This window comes from Seriola lalandi, unplaced genomic scaffold, assembly GCF_002814215.2.
Source record: "Seriola lalandi dorsalis isolate HSWRI2012SDOR001 ecotype SW California unplaced genomic scaffold, Sedor1 jcf7180002052092, whole genome shotgun sequence".
NCBI lineage: Eukaryota > Metazoa > Chordata > Actinopteri > Carangiformes > Carangidae > Seriola > Seriola lalandi.
The window spans coordinates 29,959-54,147 of NW_019522645.1; the positions used below are offsets into that span (position 1 = coordinate 29,959).

General features: G+C 37.1%; 2 protein-coding genes across 2 annotated transcripts; both read left to right on the forward strand.

Annotated features, from left to right (window-relative positions):
• Positions 1–1,212: 1,212 nt before the first annotated feature.
• On the forward strand, positions 1,213–11,899 carry LOC111649932 (phosphatidylinositol 3-kinase regulatory subunit gamma-like). The gene is made up of 11 exons (XM_023399630.2): positions 1,213–1,995; positions 3,900–4,037; positions 4,549–4,654; positions 4,817–4,915; positions 6,343–6,523; positions 6,898–7,023; positions 7,204–7,346; positions 8,169–8,345; positions 9,047–9,118; positions 9,541–9,702; positions 10,024–11,899. The coding sequence occupies exons 1-11, from the start codon at positions 1,722–1,724 to the stop codon at positions 10,211–10,213; spliced, it is 1,668 nt and encodes a 555-aa protein (XP_023255398.1). The 5' UTR covers positions 1,213–1,721; the 3' UTR covers positions 10,214–11,899.
• An 8,283-nt stretch (positions 11,900–20,182) lies between these two features.
• On the forward strand, positions 20,183–24,169 carry LOC111649942 (IFI30 lysosomal thiol reductase). Its single transcript, XM_023399646.2, has 7 exons — positions 20,183–20,376; positions 21,379–21,567; positions 21,733–21,804; positions 21,891–21,980; positions 22,669–22,821; positions 23,477–23,545; positions 23,867–24,169. Exons 1-7 carry the CDS (start codon positions 20,236–20,238, stop codon positions 23,924–23,926), a joined length of 774 nt encoding a protein of 257 aa, XP_023255414.1. The 5' UTR covers positions 20,183–20,235; the 3' UTR covers positions 23,927–24,169.
• The last annotated feature ends 20 nt before the right edge of the window (positions 24,170–24,189 follow it).

Consider the following 24,189-nt stretch of genomic DNA (forward strand, 5'->3'; position numbering starts at 1 on the left):
TGGGGAAGAAATCTTAAAAAAAAAAACAAAAAAAAACTGCTATTCACAGCATTGTTTATCCTTGGACAAATAAGGTCCAGAGTGGTGAAGCAAAATGATTTTCATTGTAACCAATAATCTGCTTAAATATATTTCCAGTTAAAACAAATCATGTATGTTGCACAAATAGCAGACGTTTCATTACTAGATTAACCTCTTAAATATTTAATATTTTCTGTGACCTGAACGCAGCTTTTTCTGATGGATGACTGCTCGTTTTATAATTTCCTTATGGATTGGGAATTCCTCATCAGCTGTACCAAACACTAAAAAAAGGAATGATCAATATTCCTTTTCATACAACGAGCTTCTGGATACAGTTTGGTCTGTTTTTAATCTGCTCATCTTGATCTGACTATTTTGCTCATCATGATGATAATGACAATATACTCATATTCTTACACAGGAGACTATACTGTTGAGCATTTCACAGTTAACGTGTCAGTGAGTTGACGGATCACCCTTCAGTGGAATTATTAATCTCTTGAGTAATTTATACAGTAAAAATAGCAAAAATAGTGAGGTCCAGCTTTTCAGTGTCGCACTGCTGTTTTTATTTTTCATTTTACTCTCAAATAAAACTGAATATTTTTAGATTTTCATAATATGAGCTGGGGTGTTAGAAAATAATTCTGACATTTTATACAGTAAAAGATTAAGTAAGTAAGTAAGTAAGAAAAATGATCAGTTGATGAATTGCTAATAAAATGAAATAGTAATTATTTGCAGTATTGATATTGATTGATTGACTTATTGATACCAAGCAAAATATAATTTGTTTATTGTTTTACACACGTGATAATTTTTTTTCTCATGAGATGCATACCAGTGTGTTTGTATAATTAATTGTAATAAACAGCATTTGCTTCAGGCTTGTTTTACAGGAAGCCCATACAAATGCTTAAATTGACAATGCCAAAGATTTATTTCATTCCTATTTCATACACATTTGGAACAAAGTTAAACATGAAAAGGTGATAAACAAGGGTTTAACTGCCCTTAGAAATAATATTATGATACATCAGTGGGTGTGATAGGACTTGTTAAAACATCTAACTTATGGCCAATACTCAAAACAAATAGAACTGAGACCTTGTAACTTTCAGGGCGTGAATTCAAGAAGTCCCATCTCCATTTCCTACTGCTCTGATTCTCAGACTCTCTTTGTGCCTTTTCTGTTTTAGGTACTCTGACATGAGGTGATGTGTGAGTCCTTGATGAAGAAATCAGACGGTGGTGCTTCAGTCTAACTCTCCAGTGGCTTTACAGCTCAATAACTACTGTCAAGGTGTCTATGGACCAGGCACTCTGCTATTCAGTACCCAATGGTGGTTGTTCTAGGTCGCTCCCGGGTGTGGATCCCTTTAAGCAAATGACTGAAGCAGAACAGTGCTTGAATACAGAAAACTTCCTGAGTATATAAAAAGAAAAAACATACTATCTGCAGGCAATGTCATCACTCTGCTTTGTGATGTGGTTAAACCAGGGGTCCAGGCTGATGAACTTGTTCTATCACCACAACACAGGGCAGCCATGAAGTCTGCACCATCACCCTCTCTATCCTCCGCCATGAGTGTATCTGTTAGCTGATAGTATGTCATCAACAGCACAGTGGCATCTAGCATCTGCTGCTTCACCACCTCAATAAAACCTAGCTGGACTATTCGGTCTGTGTTGTGAAAATGGCAGAAGAGAGTTTCCAGCTCAGACCTGTCAACAGCAAAGAGTGCGCAGAGGACAACAAGCTCCATCCAGCTGATTTCCCAATACAATCACTAGCATCCCTCCATCTCAGGGACAAGGCTGTGGTCATCAATGAGAGCGCCAACCATATGGGAGATAATCCAGAGCCCCCCTCTGTGTTTCCCATGATGATGTCATCAACCCTTAACCAATCACAACAGCAGACAGACATATCCATGACTACTAGGCCTGAACCTTCACCAGCAGATCAAGGTAAGATTTAAGGTGCTATATTAGGCATTTTAAGCATTAATACAAATATGATTTTGAAATAATAATAATTGTCAAAGGGTGTTGGATTTCCTGAAGACTTCTCTTCATCAGGATTTCTTGTCTGTAAGCACAAATAAATGTATCTGATGCTAATTTTTTCTTTATGTCATCTGTGTTAATTTGCATAACCGTTCACTGTCCACTGAATGACTAACATTTACAGATATCAATAATATAACGATCACATTTTTACAACAGAGTCGAAACGTGACATTATTTCAGTCACACAGGGTTCAAGGAGTAAAAGCCACATTTCCTTTTGGTATATCATATTAGCTGACTGGCAGCTGGAATCATTCCAAGGCCTGGATGGACATGAGACATATTAAATGAGTGCGTATGGAGATAATGTGATTCTTTGATAAATAGTCAAGATACAAGATGGTGTGTATAAAACCTACAAGGAGAGAGTCAACTAAACATTTCACTTTCCTTCATGATTTTAGTTTAGTGTTGAATAATTTCCGGAAATATGAGAGTGAGGCTCTTGATTTTGAAGAACCATGGTCAAAATAGTTTTAACTAATGGCTATAACAAACATAATCCTTTAATTGGCTGGTGTTAAATTATCTGGGGGGTTCTCATGTTGACATACTGAGGATCATTGATGTTTTCATAAAAAAATCTTCAGGGCTGCAACTGCAACTCATGATTAATGTGCTTGTTACATTCTTCATGCATAAATTAAATCATTTAATGTATAAAATATCAGAAATTAGCAAGAACTGTATCAGATTTCCTCTGAGCTCAAAGTCATGTCTCTAAATTGATTGTTATACATAACAAACAGGGCAAAACCCAGAGATACTCAGTTTACTATCACAAAAAACATAAAAACAGCAAATTGTAACAACTGGGAAGCTAGAACTAGGGAACATTGGCAAATTTTTTTTTATAAATAAAACTGATGCAGGAAGAAACGCAATTTTCTGCCGATTAATCAACTAATTGTTTCAGCTCAAAAAAAAAATCCAGATTCCCCTAGATTCAAGATCAATTAGGAGGTACAGCTCTTCTCAGGTTTCTGTACCAGGCAAGTTTTGACAGAGCCTCACTGTTCGTAGGCTCTGGGTAAATGAGTTTCCACCCTTTCTAATTTTACAACAGCATACATATGATTCCTCATGTAACATGTAACTCCATCTGCAGCAGCGATTTAATGCATCTCCTGGCATGCCATTACAAGTGCTGAAGGGATGATTTACAGCATCCGCTAACAGAATGCCTCTTGCTACACTTGTGCATCAGCGCTTGTGTGCATAGCCACCTACTGGTGAACACAAATAATTCACACATTTATGCAACGCTTTCAGAAAATGTCTGACAGATAGGTTCTCACCTTTCCTTGCTTCCTTGCTCCCTAATGCCACAATAACACACACACACACACACACACACACACACACGTACACACACAATAAATACAAACAGACATGCTGGCATATCAGCCTCAGTCCTTCAGGCCGACATGGCATCTCTCTGCACAGCTGTTGTTTGTTAGGCGAGGCGAGGCGAGGCGAGGCGAGGCAAGGCAAGGCAAGGCGAGGTCGGGCACTAAGCAGTACTGAGTCTGGCTGCCTGTGCCTCAGCGTTGAGGAGTGCCAGTTCTGGTATTTTAGGCAGTCAGACAGTGTCACCTGTCAGCAGACTAGTCTGGACAGAGTCTCCCAGAGTCTCCCATACGGAGCTGGACTAAGCAACACAACGATATCACCCTCTTGAGGCCTTGTCAGCGGGCCAGCAGGGTGTGCTGAACAGCCAAAAAGTGCAGATAGCCACATACAGACTGGCCAGAACTGACATCGAGGGTAACACCCGGGACGTTGTATGTTTAATATTTCAGAGTTCTTGGAGCGTGAGGTGGGCCAAAACGACAGCGGGGCACGGTCCCACAACCCGACAGCGTTCCTGCAGGACCTTTCTTCCCTTCTTGATCATGATGATGCGTTTCCATCCTTGAGAAACAACGTCACCAAGGAAGGTACACTCCAACATCTCTTTGCTGTGCTTGGTTGAAGCGTAACAACATATGCTCTTATGTGACGATTATTAGCACATACTACTGTATTTTTTTAGTCCAAATACAAGCATCCTTCATATTTCTAGCTCATTACTGCCTCTCCTGTATTCAGTTTGGTCATTTTTAAAATCAAAACTTTGGAAATTAGACTTTAGAAACTCTGGAAACTGCCTGCTTGAGGGACTATTAGCCAGACAATTTTTTTATTTCTTCCAATTGATTTCAGTTGATCAACGAAAAGATGGTTTTATGATGAGTGAAAAAAGGGATAATAAGAGATTATGATGAATTTTCTAATTACGTCACTCTGCCGAAGGAGTTTTTTTATACTGAAAAATGAATGGAAGAAAAAGGCATGTTTGAAATAAAGAACGGCTCAAACAATGTAGATTACGCAGACCTTGGTAACCTTATCTTAACGTTTTGGTAAATCTGATTTTGTGATATAAAGTTTTATTGCCTCTTTACTCAGATCTTCAACCTAAGAACAACATAACCAAAGCAATGGCAACGTGTGACTCCAGTTCTGATGACAATTACTTGTCCAATGCTGAGTGGTACTGGGGCAGCGTCTCAAGGTATTAAATATTTACATATGGTTTTTTGATGATCTGATTTATTGCTTGCTAATTTTTTATTTTTTTTTATATACCATCTCAAACTCATAGTATATCATCGATGGAAATTTGTACAACTATATGAAATGTTTGAAACTCTCATGTTTTTTGTGTATTTTCTAGAGAGGAAGTAAATGAGATGATGAGAAACACTCCTGATGGCACATTCCTGGTCCGAGATGCTTCTAGCCGGGTAAAGGGGGAATATACTCTGACACTAAGGTAAATACTTTTTGAATCTTATATTTCCTGATGCTGAAATCACTTTGCTCCATCAAGAGTTTATGACAAGTGCCATAACCATATATACTGTTGTCATGTGTTCATGACATCAAAAGGTTTGCCAAAGGTTACATTTTATTAGGTACAACTAGTTAACTTTAAAGGCTCAGTCTGAGTCAGTGTTTTTAGCCTTTGAGCTGCTAAAATTACAATTATCAGTCCTCTGTATTTTGTGGGGTGTGGTTGCCCTACATTGAACACATATAGTTAGATGTCAGTTATTATTTCCTAGTTTCAAAGTCTAACTTTAGTTTTACTGGTTTTAAAGTGTAACTTTATACATTTCCTCGTTTCTGTCTAATTTTATCTGAATCAGGACAGACTAGGTTTCAGATATAAAGCTTTGTTGATTAGAATTTGGCGGTGTCTCCAACGGTCAGCAACATAACACCGTCTACACAGTCAAGTTTTTCCAGTCATCCATCTCACATCTGTCTGAAGGAAAAGACACACTCCATCTTTAATCAGCTTTTTAAACCGTCTCTCTTACACCTCACACTTGGCTCTTGCTTCACAAGTAAACTGTAACCCAAAGCTCTTATTAAACTTCAAATCTCTATTATCCCCATTTGTAAGCACAAGTCCATACACTGTTTATTAGTTAAAACTCTTCCTTACTAAAAATACAAGAGATCTGTGGATAAATGGATCCTGCATAGACAGTAATATAAGACTAAAGCTGCTGACTTGCTACTTTCACTTTGCAGCTGATGTAGATAACCTTTTAATTTGGACTGTGTTGATCTATGGCAGCATAGTATTTTGTGCAAGCCAAGTCCCAGCACATGCTCATGCAGCAGACTCGTTGCGCACAGGCACTCGGAGAAGACTGGTAAAGTGACAGACAGTGCCAGCAAGGAGTCACTAAACAATAAATACGCTTTTTCTTTTCCATGGAGTGAACTACTTTTAAAAACAGCACCTAAACTGTTATCATTTAATTTGTATGTCATAATTAGGACTATATTTGTTTATTTCTCATATTTTTTTAATTTATTACTGTGGTATGTTGGGCATGTGTTTTCACCGGCACAGACTGGTCTCTCAACCATTGGTCTCTGCTCTTGCAAGCAAGCTCGTCCATGAGAAATGACGTCAACCAAATCAATGGAGTCTTACTCTTAGCCTAGAAGTTTTTCGTGGTAAACTAAAATGCTTTATGAATATGGGTCCAGATGTTGGATTTGAGGGGGTGATGGTTTTGTTGCACTTTTCTTTATACAGAAGTAGCTGAGTCAATAGACTGAACCACCAAAAGTTTCCAGTGGTGCCTGCCTAGAAAAAACACAAAAAACATGCTATCTTGCAAAGTGAGGGGAATATATATATAATTTTTTAAAAATTTTATTTATTAATTTATTTTACAGAAAAGATGGTTCCAACAGACTGATAAAGATTTTCCATCATGGGGGAAAATATGGCTTCTCTGAGCCACTGGCCTTCCCTTCTGTGGTGGATCTGATCCAGTATTACCAGAATAAATCACTAGCCCAGTACAACTCCAAACTGGACACACGGCTACTTTACCCCATATCCAGATACCAACAGGTGGGTTTATGAGGTCTCCATCTGTGCATGTGTGTCTTATACAACAAAAACAACAACAAAATATTTTTCACTGTGGTGGCTTTTTATACTTATAAAGACCTAATAATTTTTCAATTTTATTTATTGTAGAGGTTTACTGCTATTGATGTTCGATATGTAGTTTTGGCTATATCCAAACTAGTAACAGGGGAAATAAACAAGGAAGCAGTTTATTTCAAAGATGAATTTAATTGTCTAAAACTTTAGCAAATTTGGAAAAAACAAATATCACAGTTCTAAACCTTGTGTAATATTAGGTTAGATTAGACTAAATGCATTATAGGAGCTTTAAAAAGGGATTTGGTCCTAAATCTCTTAATTTCTCATCTGTGCAGCAGCAGGTTGTGATGGAAGTTGACATTAATGCAGTTGGAGAACAGCTGAGGATATTTCAGGATCAATACAAAGAGAAGAGCAAAGAGTATGACCGCCTGTTTGAGGAGTTTAACCAAACCTCCCAGGTACAACAGCAGCCTCATCATTGAAACTTCTTTTTACTAAGTATGTCAGTAGTGTTATAGGGTAAAAGCAATATCTAAGGTAATATCTTTCTTCTGATTGCTTTACCACAACACAGCTTTGACTAAAAAGGCTCTGCAAACTTGAATATAAAATAAAGATTTTTCTCTTTGTCAACCCAGGACCTGCAGAGCAAACGGACAGCCATCGAGGCTTTCAGTGAAATCATTCGGATCTTTGAGGAGGAATGTGAAACTCAAGAACGCTACAGCAAGGAATACATCAACATGTTCCTCACATTAGACAGCAGTACAGAGACCGATAAGTATGTTTACAAATAGCAACCCTTTTTTCAAGGGATGCACCAATTTCAAATTTCTTGTCTGATGAGGCTGACCTGCTGATTCCGATTTTGGCCAATTCCAATTTTCTTTCTCAGACACATTATTGACAGCTACCCAAACATTTTGTAATTTTTTTTAATGGAAAGTCCAATTGTATTTTGATAATAAAATATGAACAACTCATCAACAATGGACGGTTATTATTATTGATGGCCATTATCCAAGGCACAGCAGCAACGCTGGCGGTGTGGGCACAAATGCGTGTGAGCCACAGCAGCAGTTCAGTGAGGTAGCGATCACGCACAGCTGAGGCAAGCGAAGCGGTGTGGTGCTAGTATTAGCCGCCGTTTTAACGGTTGTTTTTCCACAAGTTACATTGGCCTTAACACATTGAGCGCTTTGTGTCTTCTTCACTCACAGGGAAGAACTTCCCCGCTGACGGCATGTTATGTGCCTTTGTAGCTGTGTATGTGCATAACGTGAACCATGTGCGGCACATGAGTGTAAATTTGACCAACACAGAATCAAATATCTGAGACTGATTGACCAGTCACCAATCATAGCCAATCATGCTGAAAACCTGACTTTTCCGAACGCTGTACGATCAATTGGTGCATCTCCACCTTTTTCCAGTTGTGTCACTTTTCATATATCTCATTTTACTTTTTTTCTGCAGTTGAAGGTAAAAGGCAAAGGCAAAAGAAAATAAAAAAACATTCACTGCTAGCTATGCTTACTTAACATGCTAACAGCAAATTAGCAGACTGAATTATTACTGAAGTTCTTCCTTCTCCTACTCCTAGGATTCAAAGCAGCTCTGATGAGCTGCAGTCGAGGGTGGAGGAAATCCACAACAGCAAGAAGAAGTTGGAGGAAGACCTGAGAAAGAAGGCGCTGGCTCACGTTGAGGTCGACAAGAAAATAAGCAGTCTGAAGCCTGACCTTGTGCAGCTTAGGAAGATCAGAGATCAATACCTGCTGTAAGTTTAAAGCCTCATGTTCTAGATCATGGAGTGGTAGAAAAAAGTTTATTGTATTTATGAGCTAACAAGTGGACATGAGATAAAAACCCATCAGAGATAAAATGTTTAGTTCAAAAAGACTGTCACATACTGATGACACAGCTGAGCTGTAAACATAGAAAAAGCAATCAGCTGTTCTCATGCATGTTGCCACAGCTGTGGATCTCCAATATGCTCAGTACAGGGATTGATTGTGAGTCTAATGGGACGACTATGTCTTTCTAGCCGAATCTCACCCTCTTTTTCAATAAATTCAAATAAGCAGATGTGGCCTATTAAGCCCTTTGTTAGGTTTTGATTGACAAGGACAGCTTTATGTCTTTAGACATACACGTACTGTTACTTAAAAACAACTAAAGCAAGGTCTGAAAAAGCTGTTGCTTTTATTATTGTGCAATAACAACTCTAAGCAAAATACAACTTTACTGGTGTGCCTGTGTTATGGCAATGTGCAATCTAAATGCTGCATATTCAAAGCACTTTAGGGGACACTGTTTTAAACTGCTTTTTGTGTAGCTTTCCTATCTTGATAGTAAAGCCTTCTGTATCATCTTTTGGTATTTTGTCAAACAAGTCAAGCTGACAGGACCACTCTTACAGCTTGTTCTGCTAACATCCACATATTGCAGCCTACTGACTGTGTTTTGTCAATGTTTCAGTTGGCTCACCCAGCAAGGTACAAAGCAGAGCCAGATTAATGACTGGCTTGGTATCAGGAATGAAGAAGAGGAGTGAGTATTATCCTTTTTGCAGGTCAACTGAACTCACAGCCTCACTGACACTAAATGGCATAAATGAATTTCTACACAAGCTACATAACTTTGTTTTCCAACTTTGATTTCTGTTGATATGATCAATTAACAAAGCAAACTGGAAAGGAATCCAGGCTCAGCTGCTTTAAGGACCAGTCATTATACTGTGATATATTGCGGAAATATAAGCAAAGATTCTTTAGGTAAACAAATTAAGTAAATAAAAAATGTAAACAGAAAGTCTTACATACTTCATATGTAGTGTTTCCCCTACCATTGCCTTGCGGGGTAGCCCCCCAATCCAATAGGTGTGATATACATGTAATTTTTTTGGGCGAATTCTATGCTTTAAAAGTATATTTTCTAACGAATCTAACCCCCTCACCTCCATTGTCCTGTAGCCCGTACACCCTGGCAGATAATACGCATCAGGAGGAGACGAGTTGGTACGTTGGGGGCATGAGACGAAAGGAGGCAGAGGAGCTGCTGAGGGGGAGGAGGGATGGGACATTCCTCATCAGAGATAGTCAGACTCAGAGAGGATCCTTTGCCTGCTCTGTTGTGTGAGTACCTTCAAACTTCCATATTTTAAGTATTTAGACATATAATTTACTACACTTTAATGTACTGAACATAAATGCCTATTTTATCCCTCTCAAATCCTAAATGACCACTTGATATAACATATTTGTGTATGAAGCTTTTTTTGGGACAACTGACATTGCTGTGGAAATTTTTTTTATATACTGTACATTTTGTTACAGTGTCAGGACAACATACATTTTTAGCACAAATAAACCCATAAACTTGTCTGTGGTGGACTAATTATCTTTTGTTGAAAATATAAATTGTGAACAGAAAGTGACAGGTTTCTTCTCATGCAGTGTGGATGGGGATGTGAAGCACTGTGTTATCTACAGGACGTCCACAGGATATGGCTTCGCTGAGCCTTACAACCTGTACTCATCACTGAGAGAGCTAGTTCTCCACTACCGACACACATCCCTGATCCAACACAACAAGCAGCTGAATGTAACCCTGGCCTGGCCCGCTCTCAGCCAGCAGCCCAGCTGAGACACACCAGCACGCCATCCTCATGGCGCTTTCCCAAAGCTTCACTGTATAAGCACTGAGGACGCACCAATATGGACACTGTTACCAGGCTCTAACAGAGCACCGGTTAGTGTTGTCACTATACAAGAATTTTCACAAACAGTTCAATGCTAAGATTTGGATAAATAATAATCCTGCATTGGCATGATGTCACAGCAAACAAAAAACACATCACTGAACAACAGTCACTGAAATGCTTTGCTAAGATACTTGCAGCAGATTTTCAGCCATTTATCCACACTAGTTTTAAGGTGGATTAGGTCATCACCAGCTTTGTTAGTTAAACGCACAATATGTAATTTTCTGCTGCTAGGTAACTCTCAATCAAAACAATATCAAAAGCTGGAGGTTGGTGATGTTGTGAGTTGTTGTCTTCATCACCAGTGCCGTCATCGCAGTCAGCTACCCCCGGTTTGCATTCCTTCAGTGTCAGTTGTTCAGGTTTTTACCAGGAGCTGAATCATGCTAATGTTTGAAGCTTGTTTCTCTGATAACTTATGATCCAGAAGTCCAATGGCTAAAATCCTTTATCCGGTTAAAATATATAGTTAAAAGCAACCAAGATTGAAAAAGCGTAATGTTAAAATTTGGCTTAAAACTGGATAAAAATACAACTTTTACTGCTTCTGACAGTCATCAACAACGTTGATACATGAGCAAAGGGGATATGATGCCATTGACAGGTTGAAAAAGACCTTGATAAAAATGAGAGTTTTCTGTAGGTTTAAAAATTGCTGGAAACAATTGGGATAATGCAAGTAGAAATCAAAAATATATATAAACATAGGCTTCGTTGTTTTTAGACATTTTAATGTGAAAAAGTTACATATTATACCTTTAAATACAAAAGTTGAATATTTAGCTCCTAGCATCAATTTTTTTGAAAAAGCCAGACTGCAGCTCTGTTCTAATCTATCTATCTATTTTTTCCGTATATGAAAATCTCATTTACTTGCCCTTTGTACATACAGCTTGCAAAATACAGCTGGGATTATGTACTGAGTGTTAAAAGAATTTAACACTGAATTAAATCTTTCCCAGCAGCACTGAGGTAGTACTGAAATATTACCTCATCACAACAACACTAGTATTGGTATCAGCAAGTTTCTAAAACCTGTGAGTATTAAACTTGCAAAGCCATTGGTTTTTCATATATTTCTTTGATGGAGAGATAATGATGATGGTTATCCACTAATCCAAACATTAAAGTTTGGAGTCCTGAAATGTAAGCACAAGAAATCTTAAATATTTTAGAAGTTGAACATAAATTTTCAGTATTAAAGTCTTTATCTCTAGATTTGGCCACTCTTGCCTTATAGTGTACCTCAAATATTTCTAAAATATTTTTAACCAACAACCCAAGTTAATGCTTTGTATTGTGCTGTATTGGCATCAGCAAGTACTGAGCGGTCTGAGCCAAATTCATTCAGACCAGATTGCTGGTTGAAACCTTTTATTTCAGTCAAACAGATTCTTGTTGGCACTGATGTGAATTTTTCTGTTTTCACATTGGGGTTTCTATAGGAACTCAAGCACTGAATGGCTAATTAGAATCTTGCCATGTTTTCATTAGGGTTGGGCAATATCTATGGAAACTGGAATATGACAATGTCAACAGTACAACATCATGATGGACAAAGACATTGTCTTGGGGTGTGGTGTGGGGAGGGGGGGGGGGGGGGGGGGGGGGTTGACAGACTGAGAGCCAAAAGCAATGTAAAGATGTAGAATGCAAATAACCTGAAATTTAATTTAAAAAAAGAATTATCCACAACATAATCTTAGACATAGGCAATGTTCAGTACTTACAAAAACGCTCATAAATGTCTTATTCTGTTTCATTTAGAACGAAGTACTTGACTGCCATATTATCCACCTTAGGACTCTGCCATTTAACTGGCTTGATGTCCATGTAAAAGTCCATTTTGTCCATGACAAAAGTTGTGTTTACAAGCAATGGAAGGAACCTTTCCTGACCGCTATAACATGCTTTTTTCACAACGTTGCGTTACAGAATTCTGTAAATTTCTTCAGGACATACAAAACAGACAAAATACAATAAGCCCATAGAAATTCATGCACTCTACTTTTGGGATGTATTTATGCTTTATGTTGCTATATCATCTTTTAAAATATTCTCATGGCAAATTTTTTTGGTTTGTAAAAAGAATGAGACAATCAAAGTAAAGTTTCCATACTTTCAATATGTGTTGTTTTAACCTCACACATTAACACCTCAGAGTGTTAGTAATAATATATGAGGAGGTGTTTACTGTGAAGCAAACACCCCCCCATTTAACCTAAGGCACAGGTAAATAGTGAAAGCATTTCTCTGAGTTGTGTACAAGCAAATTTTGGAAAAACACCACCCAAAAGCACAGTTTCTTAGTTGCGTGTGAGGTATCAATAATGTTCAGATTAGTCAGACCACCATTTTAAACCTGATTTCTCTATGGGTTTCTGAAGAGTTTTGCTTGGAGTCAGTGATCTCAGAGATTTGATAAGCCTGATGTGAAGTGATAATATACTGTACAAGACTTACAGGTTTTTAGTTCTGTAGGGAATGACTGAAAAGTGCCTTTAAGTGCTTCTGTTCCAGCCATCATATTTCTCTTGTAGACAACAATGTTCTGATGAACCAGACACTGAGGCAGAGTCTAGTTGGATACAAAGCTACAATAGCTTGAGTATACTGAACTACTATCAAGGAGAGTATTATTACTGAAGGTAGTTGCCTTCATATAAGTGATTGCTTTTAAGCATTATATTTATGAGAAGTTATCAACCTTATTCCCCTGAAGGTTGCCAAATTTGATTTACATCACACTTACTGTGAGAAGCTGTACAGATGACATAGGCCTATAAACCAGATGTTTAAATTCATTTATGTGAAATTTTTAATATAATCAATTTTATGATCTGAAGTATACAGCTACAAACTGAATGCTATAATGCATATCAAAATCATACAGTTCATTGAAAAAGGAGCTGTATGAACTACCGGAACTACCGTTACTTCAACATATAAACACTTAAGATTGACCAAACAGTTGTAAATTTATTGCTGTAAGTGTGAAATTTGTAGCCATGTTAGCTACTAGCTAACAGAGTATGATTCCAGCTATGGTGGACCAAATAGAGTATATTACCATAAAAAGTGATAAGATTATGACACTTAAATTCACTTGTTTGATAAATGTTGGTATACAGCAGAACATACTGTTTCTTTCTTCATAAGTGTGAGGTATATTCAAAATGGTGCAGAGAAAAGTACATCTATTATGATAAATATCTCTTAAAATGGAAATTGTTTACATTTCAGGCCTATCCAAGTCCCTCCAGCCAGGGATTTGTTCTCCTTTGACTGTGCACTTTGTGAGTGGAGATGAAGTGATACGTGTTGGTTACAGTAAATCATTCAAAATATTTTTTATAGGAGGAAAATACATTAGTCATTTAATATAGCATTGTCCGTTTAGGTTGGCCATTAAAGTCAAGCAAATAAGAGTAGCTGATTTAAAATTTTGTCACTGGTTTGATCAGAGAATAATATTTTTCTGTATCGTATATTTTACCTGTTTAATTGGTCGCTATCAATGCACTTATCTCTTAGCGGCCGTTAGTTAAACACATGCTTGATGCTCGTTGCGTATGTACACTTGAAGTTATAAGTTTTGTCAGACTGTTTATTGCCATGGAGGGAGTTGGAAAATGTGTCCTATCCCTACTTTGTGGCACTGAAAAGCTGTAAATGTTTGACTCTGCATGCCATTGTTGTATAACATAGGTATCATATGTAATTATAATACGGACATGATGGTCGGGTACTGTTTTGATACCAGTTCTGGTACCAAGTTAACCACCAGCTATAAAAGATATGTTTTGTTATTTTTATTTTACAGTTAGCTGTGTTCTGTAAAAGTTTTATTTTTTGTTTTTTTTCCCCACTTCCCTGAGATAAAAAAACAGTCATACAGTAGCAGTCATACAGCCTATACTGTATGACTGATCTTCTTTTTCAAAGCAAATGGAAAAGCTTTCCCGTTGGGAGTGGTCTGCTGTACTTGTGACCAGATCAATCCTGTGATATAGTGTTGCACAGTAGTAAAATGTAAAATGCTGCATTGCACAGGTTGTGGACAGAGCATGACACAACCACTAGATAGCAATGCAAGCGGGACTTTTAACCTGTATGTAGTTACTCTTTAAAGATAGAATCAAAGTTTGACATTTTGGAGAGCTGTTCACACTGTTTTCTAATACCCTGTGTTAATGGGCAAATAGTACTACACTCATGTAGAAATTAAGACTCTGTAACAGTGGTGTAGTCTACTTAGCATACTGTCAATTTATCAACATACTACTCATACATTACCAGTTGTCATCAGACTGTTGCGCGTTCATATTTTTAGCCTGAATTTCCTGTCTCACAGGATTCTTATTAAAATGTTATTTCTTTCCTTTTTTTCATCTTATAGTTACTTGTTATACAGTAAAGATGGATGGACACATCTATATGACTATTATCACTTAGGCAGGGTCCACATCTGGCATGTGAAATCAAATATAGGTGTCTGTCTCTTCTCATTCAAGATGTCTTTTTTTTTTTTACTTTTTGCACACTGAGATTGAGTGTTAAATTTAGTACATCACTGGAAATATATATTTATTTAATATTGTGAATTTGAAAAAATAAATTTTACTTATCCTAGTTAATTTTGTAGCAGGAATACAGAAAAAGTATACAAATATGTGCACAAACAGACTACACCACTGCTTTGTGGAGTTTAGATTTAAAGCATAGCATTTGCACACAAGTATCTCATGTGAGGTGGAGATACTATGACTGTCTTTATGTACATCCATCCTGTTACTGAAGCAGGTGGACATGTGGTGGTGCTAAATATGGACAAGTTGCTGATGAGATTGATATGTCGTAGCACTAACAAAGCACATAAGTTCAAGTTTGTTTTTTTTCCTCTGTGGCATCTTTAATGAGCTGACCTCTTACTAGTATTATTTGTGCACAATCTGGTCTTTTTCTGTTGTCACTGTCAATTTTTATAACTTAAATGTTTTATCACTGTGCAAACAAAAATGAACAAACAAGACACCAAAAACACACTTCAAAATTATTACTGTTTTGTAGGAGACGAATCTGTGTCTCATATCTTAAAATGTGTGTCACGATGTACTTTCAGTTGAAGGTTTTAAAATTTAGGTGCTATCATTTGGTCTGGCATTTGGTTTCTGAGTTTTTCACTTATTTTGAAGGAATCATTTTATGTAGTTCTCTGTCCAACAAAGTCATTTTTCATAACCAGTGTTAAATTATGAAAGTGTTTTACAGCAGGCCAAAATTCTACTTTACAACAAGTATTCATCTAGAATTAAAATTTGGGCAAGCTATTTAGCTAGCGTGCTGAACTTTCAAAATCTTAAATGCCATGCTTATGAGTAAATGAAAGGAAAAATATGTGATTGCCATTTACTTTTTTTTATTTTCAGATGTTTGTCTTTTTATTTGGATTTAACAGGTAACTAAAACCTCTTAAAAAGGAGGACTAAAATCAGCAACATTTATTCTTTTTCTTGACCATGAAAGTTTCCTGAAATCTTATTCTAGATACCATGGATTTGTGGCATGGAAGACTAAATCAGCCTAACTTGTGTATGAGCGCTTGTTAGCCTTTGTTTGGCTTAAGACAAATTAGACCCATTCAGATGCCTTTGGGAAGGACTTGGGTTGATGATAATAGATTGAAGGGCTTGGCTCGATATTGTGAGATGCAGCAATGACTGAGTAAGAGCTATGTTGTAAGTGCTAAAAAATAAGGTAACCTTGTTTGTCAGGTTCTCTGGTGCAAAGTAATGGTGATGGTTTTTTGTGGTAATAATGTTATGTTTAATTTCTAGAAGGGGAATGTAGCTTTTAATATAGTTCCTCCTCCCTAGCAATTATGTTCATATTGGAAAATTCTGCAGGAGACAGTTTATGTCAAAGCCAATGTTGAGCAGCAGTACAGGAAGTAGTGTGCCATTTAGGTAGAGAAGGGAAGGGTTGTGAAAGCTGGTATGGTAGATGGGCTTGTAACATGTTTGATGACTGACCTTAGAATAATAATTAATGTTTGCTTGTTTTGTATATTTAATTATTATAATTATCTTTCCGAAACCTTAAAGAAGTAGTTTTACTTGTTTAACACTAATCTGCCTGGTTACTGCCTGGTAAAGATATTGCAAGATTAATTAAATTAAAAACTGCTTGAACAGAATGTTCAAAATCGTTTACACTGACTACAATTTTGAACAATCATTTACAGCCTTTTGCAAAACAGGTCCAGATCAGAGTTCTGTATAGTGAATAGATCGTTATGTTTAGGTGCAGGGTGAGATGTAGCTAAGTGAGGGAACTGGTTATATAGGTACAGGTTTAGCGTGGTACTTATTCAGTATGGGAAATTTACGCTGGAGGTTAAATTTGAAGGAAAGAATGGCAATGTTTATTATGGGTTTGGTGTAGTTACGGGTAGGGTTAAAAGGAATGAGGCAGGTTAGTAATTGATATTTGCATTCTCACAATGCACGGCTGCCATTCAATGGCTTGTCTATCCTATCAACTCTCTTCCATGCCAATAACATGGTGGGATCTAGTTGAATCATTTGTCAAACAGAAACAGCATTTTGGGAGATATTTTTGTTTTCCATTTCACCTTGAGTTAGATGAGACATTAGTTAATAACTTTTTTTTAAATGTTTGAAATCCAGGGACTTCATATATTTAGAAAGGTTTTGTTTCACTTTGAGCTGTGCATACAATCAAATACCTCTACTTGTCTCTGCATCGCATTCAACGTAGTACCTGTTAAAATGATGTTTCTGTAACGTTTAGCCTAATTTTGTTTTCCATAGTGACTGTATGGACTAGCCTTTCTGCTTTAATCTAAAGCATTTAGTTCCCCTTAGTTAATAACCTGTTGCTGTGAGAAAATACTGTTATTGTAAATGTTTACTATAATGATTATGCAACAACATTCAGCTTTTTGTGTTAAACAGGCATTTAAATAGTTTGAATTTCCATTAGAAGTCACATCTGAAAAAAAACTGATGGTTTCAAACATTTTTTGTTGGTGTAAAACCTGACTTTACCTACTTCAGAACATTATTGTTCATGTATGCACTTTCAGATCCCCAAATAAATTTGAGATGATGGTTTAATGAGTTGTTTTGGGTGTTATTTTATAACCTGAGGATTTCAACACTTTTCCTTAGGGGTGATGTTTTTAATCAAACACCAAAAGGCCTCAGCTAACACAATGTATACCATAAATACCATTAATTTATATTAGGGCAGAAAGTAAATATCATTTTCATTATAGACTAATCTGCAGAATATTTTCTCAACTAATCAACACATTTTTTAATCTATAAAATGTCAAAATTGTGAAAAATGCTGGTCATAGTTTCCCATGGCCTAATGTTAGATCTTAAAATGTGTGTTTTGTACAACCAAAAGCTCAAAACCCAGAGATACTTCTGTTACTATCATATTGGGGTCAGGAAAAAAGCAAATCCTCACTTTTGAAAAGCTGGAACCAGCAAATGTTTGGAATTGTTGTTTGAAAAATGACAAAAACAATAAATAATTTATCAAAATAATTGCAGAATAATTTTCTATTGATCGGCTAATTGCTTAATTGACTCATCGTCACAACTCTAATTCATATACTAAGCCTGTTTTACAGCAAAAGTGCTAGATTACACACTACAACAACTGGAGACTGTGTACCACAGTAACGCACACTGTGGCTTTACAAGCATCAAGCAAATTCAAGACTACACAGTATGTAGCAAACTACTACACTTTAGATTTTAAATTTCACTGCACATAGCAAAACTCTATTGCCATTGTATGCAGATATAAGAAATCATTACATGATAGCTACACCATATAGGCCTAAATGCCAAATGACAGCAGAGAAAACAGTGGTAACAGGTCATTCATCTAGCTAGAATCAACTGCTGCAGCTACCACTACCTCTGCAACGTGACCTGCTGCTGCTCCCCTCAAAGCAACTTAACCCAAACCACTGTAAAAGGGTTAATGCACTGAGCACCAGAATACAAGAGATACAGTACAAAATGACAATGCTTTAGAAGACTGTCATAGATATTAAAGTGTATCACAAATTGAACAACTATGACAACCTGCACAACCTGTGCACATCTGACCAGACAGAAAACCTTGCAACTTTCAGAGTCGCTGCAGGATTCACAAAGTTAAGTCTTATTAATACATTTTCTATATCAAATAGAAAGCAATTTGATACTTGTTCCACTTTTCATACAGACCAAAGTACTGAAAATATCAGTGAAAAGCAGTAGGGATTAAATGGCCTAGAATTAATCACCAAGTGCATGACATTCACATCACATTTTTGTCTTTCCCAGATGTAATAATTCCTCCTATCATGAATTAGTCATTAAACAACATCAATGGAAAGATGGATTAACCATGTAAAAATAAACTTTTTGTTCAAGGTCCAGGTATGATTTTTTTGGAGTTGGGAATCTGAAAGCTCGGAATGCTTTGTATGTAAGAACAAATATCCATTCACCAAACACAACACTGAGTTTAAAGAATACTCATCTTACCTTTCGAAGAGTTTCTTTTGGGGCTTTGAATGCAAACTCTGCTGAATAATTATGTCCTTCCAGTGCCTGGACAACCAGCCAGCTCAGGGTCATGATGTTCTTGTACTGTTTTTCCATCAAATAATCCATTCTTTTGACGCTGTTTGCATCAACGGGCCATAGATAAACGAACACCGATCTTCACGGAGGGGTGGCCACTGCAATGCCAGGGTTCAAGCTGACGCCATTTTTAGTGTAACTTCCCTCCATTTCTGTCAGCATGGAGTAGCCATGGCCCACTGAGTTCACTCTCATTTTGCCCGCCAGCATTGCCGGAAAATTCAAGCGTCACATGGTAGCAGTGGCGGTGAGGGCAATTTACCTGCCATCGCGAAAATAAGTTTCTTTTCAATCACATAGCTTCTGGCGATCGGGGTGTTTTCACCGGAAAAATAAGTGGACATTTTCTGAGATGTTTTCATTTCTAGACTCAGGTTAGATTTGAGCTCTTGGGTGGTTTTCTGAGCAAAACAACATTGGACAGTCGGCGTTAATAAAGTTTGCTCATTGGGTAAATATTGAAAATAAAACAAGCGACAGAGCAGGTTAACTTCTCAGACACAGGTGTTGGTAGAGTGACACATCCTGTCTGGACCGCAGCTGAAGTCCATTAAACCAACATGAAGAATCCAAACTCCAAGATGGCGCACTTCGCCCCTCCTCAACGGTTTTTTTCAGATGCTTCTTCCATAACTTTTGTAAAGAACTGACATACTTTCCTGAGGTTTTGTGTTCATATTCTCATTCAAATTTGGTTTCTACTGTTGTGCTTGCTCGTACAATGTAAGCAGCTCATAGTTTTGCTGAAGAAAAAATACTTTTGTTATTCGCTATTAGCATTCATCAACTACAGTTCCCATATGGCTTTGCTTTCAACTCAACTTCACTTCGAGTCTCTGTGCAGTTTAGGGTTAAAATGCATATCCATCAGACTCTTATTTGCTTTTTTTCCTGACTGGGAATATTTTATTATTATTATTATTATTATTATTATTATTATTATTAATAATAATTTTATTCTTGTACTATCACTATTCATATTTGTCACTTCATTCTCCCCGATAAAAATGTTCTAATTAATCCCAGGTTCGAACAGCCACTTATTACTTGTTTTTCTCCTGTTCACGGAGTGCGAAGCAGAAGTGTCCGAGGATCCGTGAAGGCAGCAGCATTCAATCACACCTGGCATTAATTAGCTGCTGATCGGGCTGATTAGGCGACTCTGAGGAGTGGCTGCTTCAGTCCTCTCTGTCCTCCCTCCTCAGTGTAGCGTGGACTTGATATCAGACATGAAGCTGTCAGGACTGCTGGCTGTGTTTTTACTCCTCTGTACTTTCAGGAGAGGTTTCGGGATATCTCATCCCAAGCCATCCTGCCGTTATCCTCCTTCTCAGTGGTGTCGATCACTGGAGATAGCGATAGAATGTAAGGTAAGTAGAATAAACACGTTGGGGTCTATTTTACATACTATTTATTCTGCTTGACCTCTTCGGTCTGAACAAGATAATGATATGGAAATAATGGAATAAAAGCAAGGGGTTTTATCTTTTACAACATTGTCCTAATGGAAGGAATATATAGCCTAAATACAAAGCGTTTATACCGTTATAAAATGTGAAAATTAAACCAAATACCTGAAAAAATTTTCTGATTTGTACTTGCTCCAAGTACAGACTTCTTGGGTTTTATTTTTGTGAGAATTTACAACGGTCCTCTCATGCCCTTATCAGGATCTCGAATACCAAAAATCTTTTCTTCTTGTATATGAAAAGGGAAAATGGATAAAATATATTGAGGGACATAATATTAACAATATCACTGTATAAAAACATGGAAAATTGAGTTCAATGGAGTTCAAAGTTTCCCTAGTTTGTGTCTTAATAAGAGTCATGCTTCGGGAAATTGAAGACCAAACGTTCTTCATGTGACTGGTACAGCAGCTCTGGGTCAAATAACACAAACAGTTAATAAGGTTAAAGATGAGCAAGGGCTGGAAAACCAAATACAAGGGTGTGCAGTTTGTCATACTTTGAAAACTGTGAGCTACAAGTTTTATAATCATTCTTTGATTAGGTGTAACACTACAACTAAAGATAATTGGAATCTGATCCACTTTTTTTTTTTTTTTTTTTTTTTTAACCAATGGTGAGATTTCTCATGACAAACTTGTAAAAATTACTTAATGTTAAATGGTCAAAATTCATGAAACCATGGCATCACAAATGAATTTATAGTTGACCATATTTTCATTTTCTGCAAATATAAAACTTCCATAGAGAGTGCTACCCTGGTGGATTAGTACACCCAGCTTACACAGGCTTTCTTTCTGGTTAATAAAAAAAAAACAAAAAAAAAAACATCAGACTTGTTTTGGGAAACATAACACATGTTAGTCTTTTTTTTTTTTTTTTTTTTTTTCTTCCCTTGTGTAGGTTCAGAAGCAGTGTATGGAGGTGAATGCTACCAGACCAAACCGGGCTGTTCCTCCAGTATCTGTCACTCTGTACTATGAGAGCTTGTGTCCAGCCTGCAGAGTCTTTATCTCCCAGCAGCTGTTCCCTACTTGGACGATGCTGCAGGACATCATGACTGTCACTCTGGTGCCCTACGGGAATGCCAAGGTAAGCTGATCCTCGTCTTCTATTAACACACACATAGCGTCTTTAAAAGTGGGGAGAAGATTTTACGTCATCTTAAGAGGTCATACTGACAATTACGGCCAAGAAAATCTTCACTGCTGCCAAACATTAATATCACCTAAGTGAGACTTGTATTTTATCTTGTAGGAGCTTCCCTCAGCAAATTCTCCCTTCACCTGTCAGCATGGAGAGCCTGAATGCAGAGGAAACATGATTGAGGTTTGCATGTTTCATCACCTGCACCTCTGTCATGTTTTATTCATACAAAAGCATGATGACTTTAAATGAACCGCTGTGCTCCTCAGGCTTGTATCATCCAGTTAACGGGAGACTCAGCACTTCACATCATCTACTGCATGGAGTCAGCAGCAGATGTTCTCGCCGCTGCACAGCCTGTGAGTTTCTACAGAAACAACTGTAGCTTTTTTTTCTTCATTTAACTCACCAGGGATCTTGCAGTATTTAACATGACTTAGATACAGGTGATGTCTGATCATCTGACATCACCTGTATCTACCCCAAGTCATGACCCACAAGTTTTAAACAGGTCACCAGTTTTAACAAATCTAAACCTATTAGGGCTGCAACTAACAATGACTTTCATCATCAATTAATCTATTAGTTTCTCAACTATTTGTTTATTCTATAAAATGTCAGAAAATAGTGAAAAATGTCCAGAAGCCCTGTTTTTTTTTTTTTGTTTGTTTTTTTGTTTGTCCAACTAACAGCCCGAAACCCAGAGATATATATTTAACAATCATATTAAAGTATTAAAACTTAAGAAGTTGTAACATGATTAATGATTGACTATAAGAATAACTTCAGATTCATTTTTTGTTGAATTACTAATTGTTGCAACTCTAAAACCAAATTATTTACAGTGGCAAATAAAGGTAAACTTACCATAAAGAAGCCATTGTTGATGTGTCAGAGTTGGCACATGTCTGTCTACGTCCTCCACAGCAAACAGAAAAAGTGACAGTGACTGCAGTGTTTGCAGATTTTAAAATCCCAGTAGACTCCTGCTGGAATAATCACTGGATGTGCCTTGTTGGTGATGCTGACTCTGTCCTGTTGTCTCAGTGCCTCCAGCTCTACGCTCCCTCTGTCTCCTGGTCGAGCGTCGACTCCTGTGTCAAAGGAGGCATGGGATACCGGTTGATGCACGCCAACGCTGTCATGACCAGAGCTCTGAACCCCGCTCACACACACGTCCCCTGGGTCACCTTCAATGGGGTAAAATACACCGCTTGCATTTTGATAGATGGATATACAGTGTTACAAAAAAGTTAATAGTAATAAGATTCTTCTGCACAATAAATTTTTCATCTGCTCCACTGATACTGACACATTAATAAGCACAGTCTTCTGATTCCTTTTGTTGTATAGAAAACATTGAATAGATCTTACTAAGACTTTCAAATTTCATAAAATTGTTAAAGATAGCTTTGCAGTACAGTAAACAGCAGATTAAATTAGTCATGCAAACATTTCTTTAGACTGACATAAGCTGATTTGGGTGAGCTGAAGCTCAGTGATAAACAGCCCATCAGTTTACAAGTTAATTAAAGTAGAAGAGTTGAATAGAAAAGAAGGGATTCATTCCATCATGACTCTAGAAGATCATTTAATTATCTCTTTTCTGTCAATTGTAAATGATGGAGCAAATGTTGGTCTTGAATTCTCCCCTTTGGATTATGTATGTATTGTATATGTAGTTGTATGTGTATACAGTGGTGTCACAGGGATTGTTTTTTGTGAGAAAGAAAAGTAATATGGTTCTGGCATTAAGCCGCTGTGCCTCTGCAGTTGCTGATGAAGCTCTGTACATTTGACATATAATGGACTACAAATAATAAATAGAAGTAAAAATGATATTGTTATATTGCAGGAATACACAGAGGAGAATGAGGACAAGGCAATGTCGTCCCTTTTCCATTTGGTTTGCCAACTTTACAAGGTGAGGACTTCTATTTTTTTTTTTTCCCTCGTCAATGTAACTACAGCATACTTTGTTGTTTGAAATCAATGTGCTATTTTTTTTTCTTTTCTAAGCAACTTTTTCAACATTTTTATTGTATATTTATTAATTACTGCTGACCCTGACAATGCATTTTATTGCTGTTGTGTTGAAGTGTGTATCACCTTGTCTCACTATCACTGTTATCAGTTGCATCTACATCACTTCAACCTCCACATTTATACAGTTATTCTTTCTTACTATACTTGGTAATGTAATGAGTCATGCTGGGATGTGACTGTAACTCTGTTGTGTGTACAGGGGGTGAAGCCTCCAGCCTGCACTGGAGCACCAGTCAGACTGGACAGAAGCTTCTGCTGAACACAACAAACTTTAAAATACCTGCAGGAAAACAGCAGATCATAACATATATAAACATACATAATGCACCAAATAACATCATCATATTCATACTGGCATGTTTAGTTTTCATTCAAGAATATTGTAGTTGATAACAATGTCGATATGGGATCATATAGTGGGATTTTGTGTCTCTTGTATTTTGATGGGACTTTTGGGACCAGATTTGAAAGTGAAATAAATCTGACTTGTCTTGCATGTAAATCTTGAGTGACATTATTTCC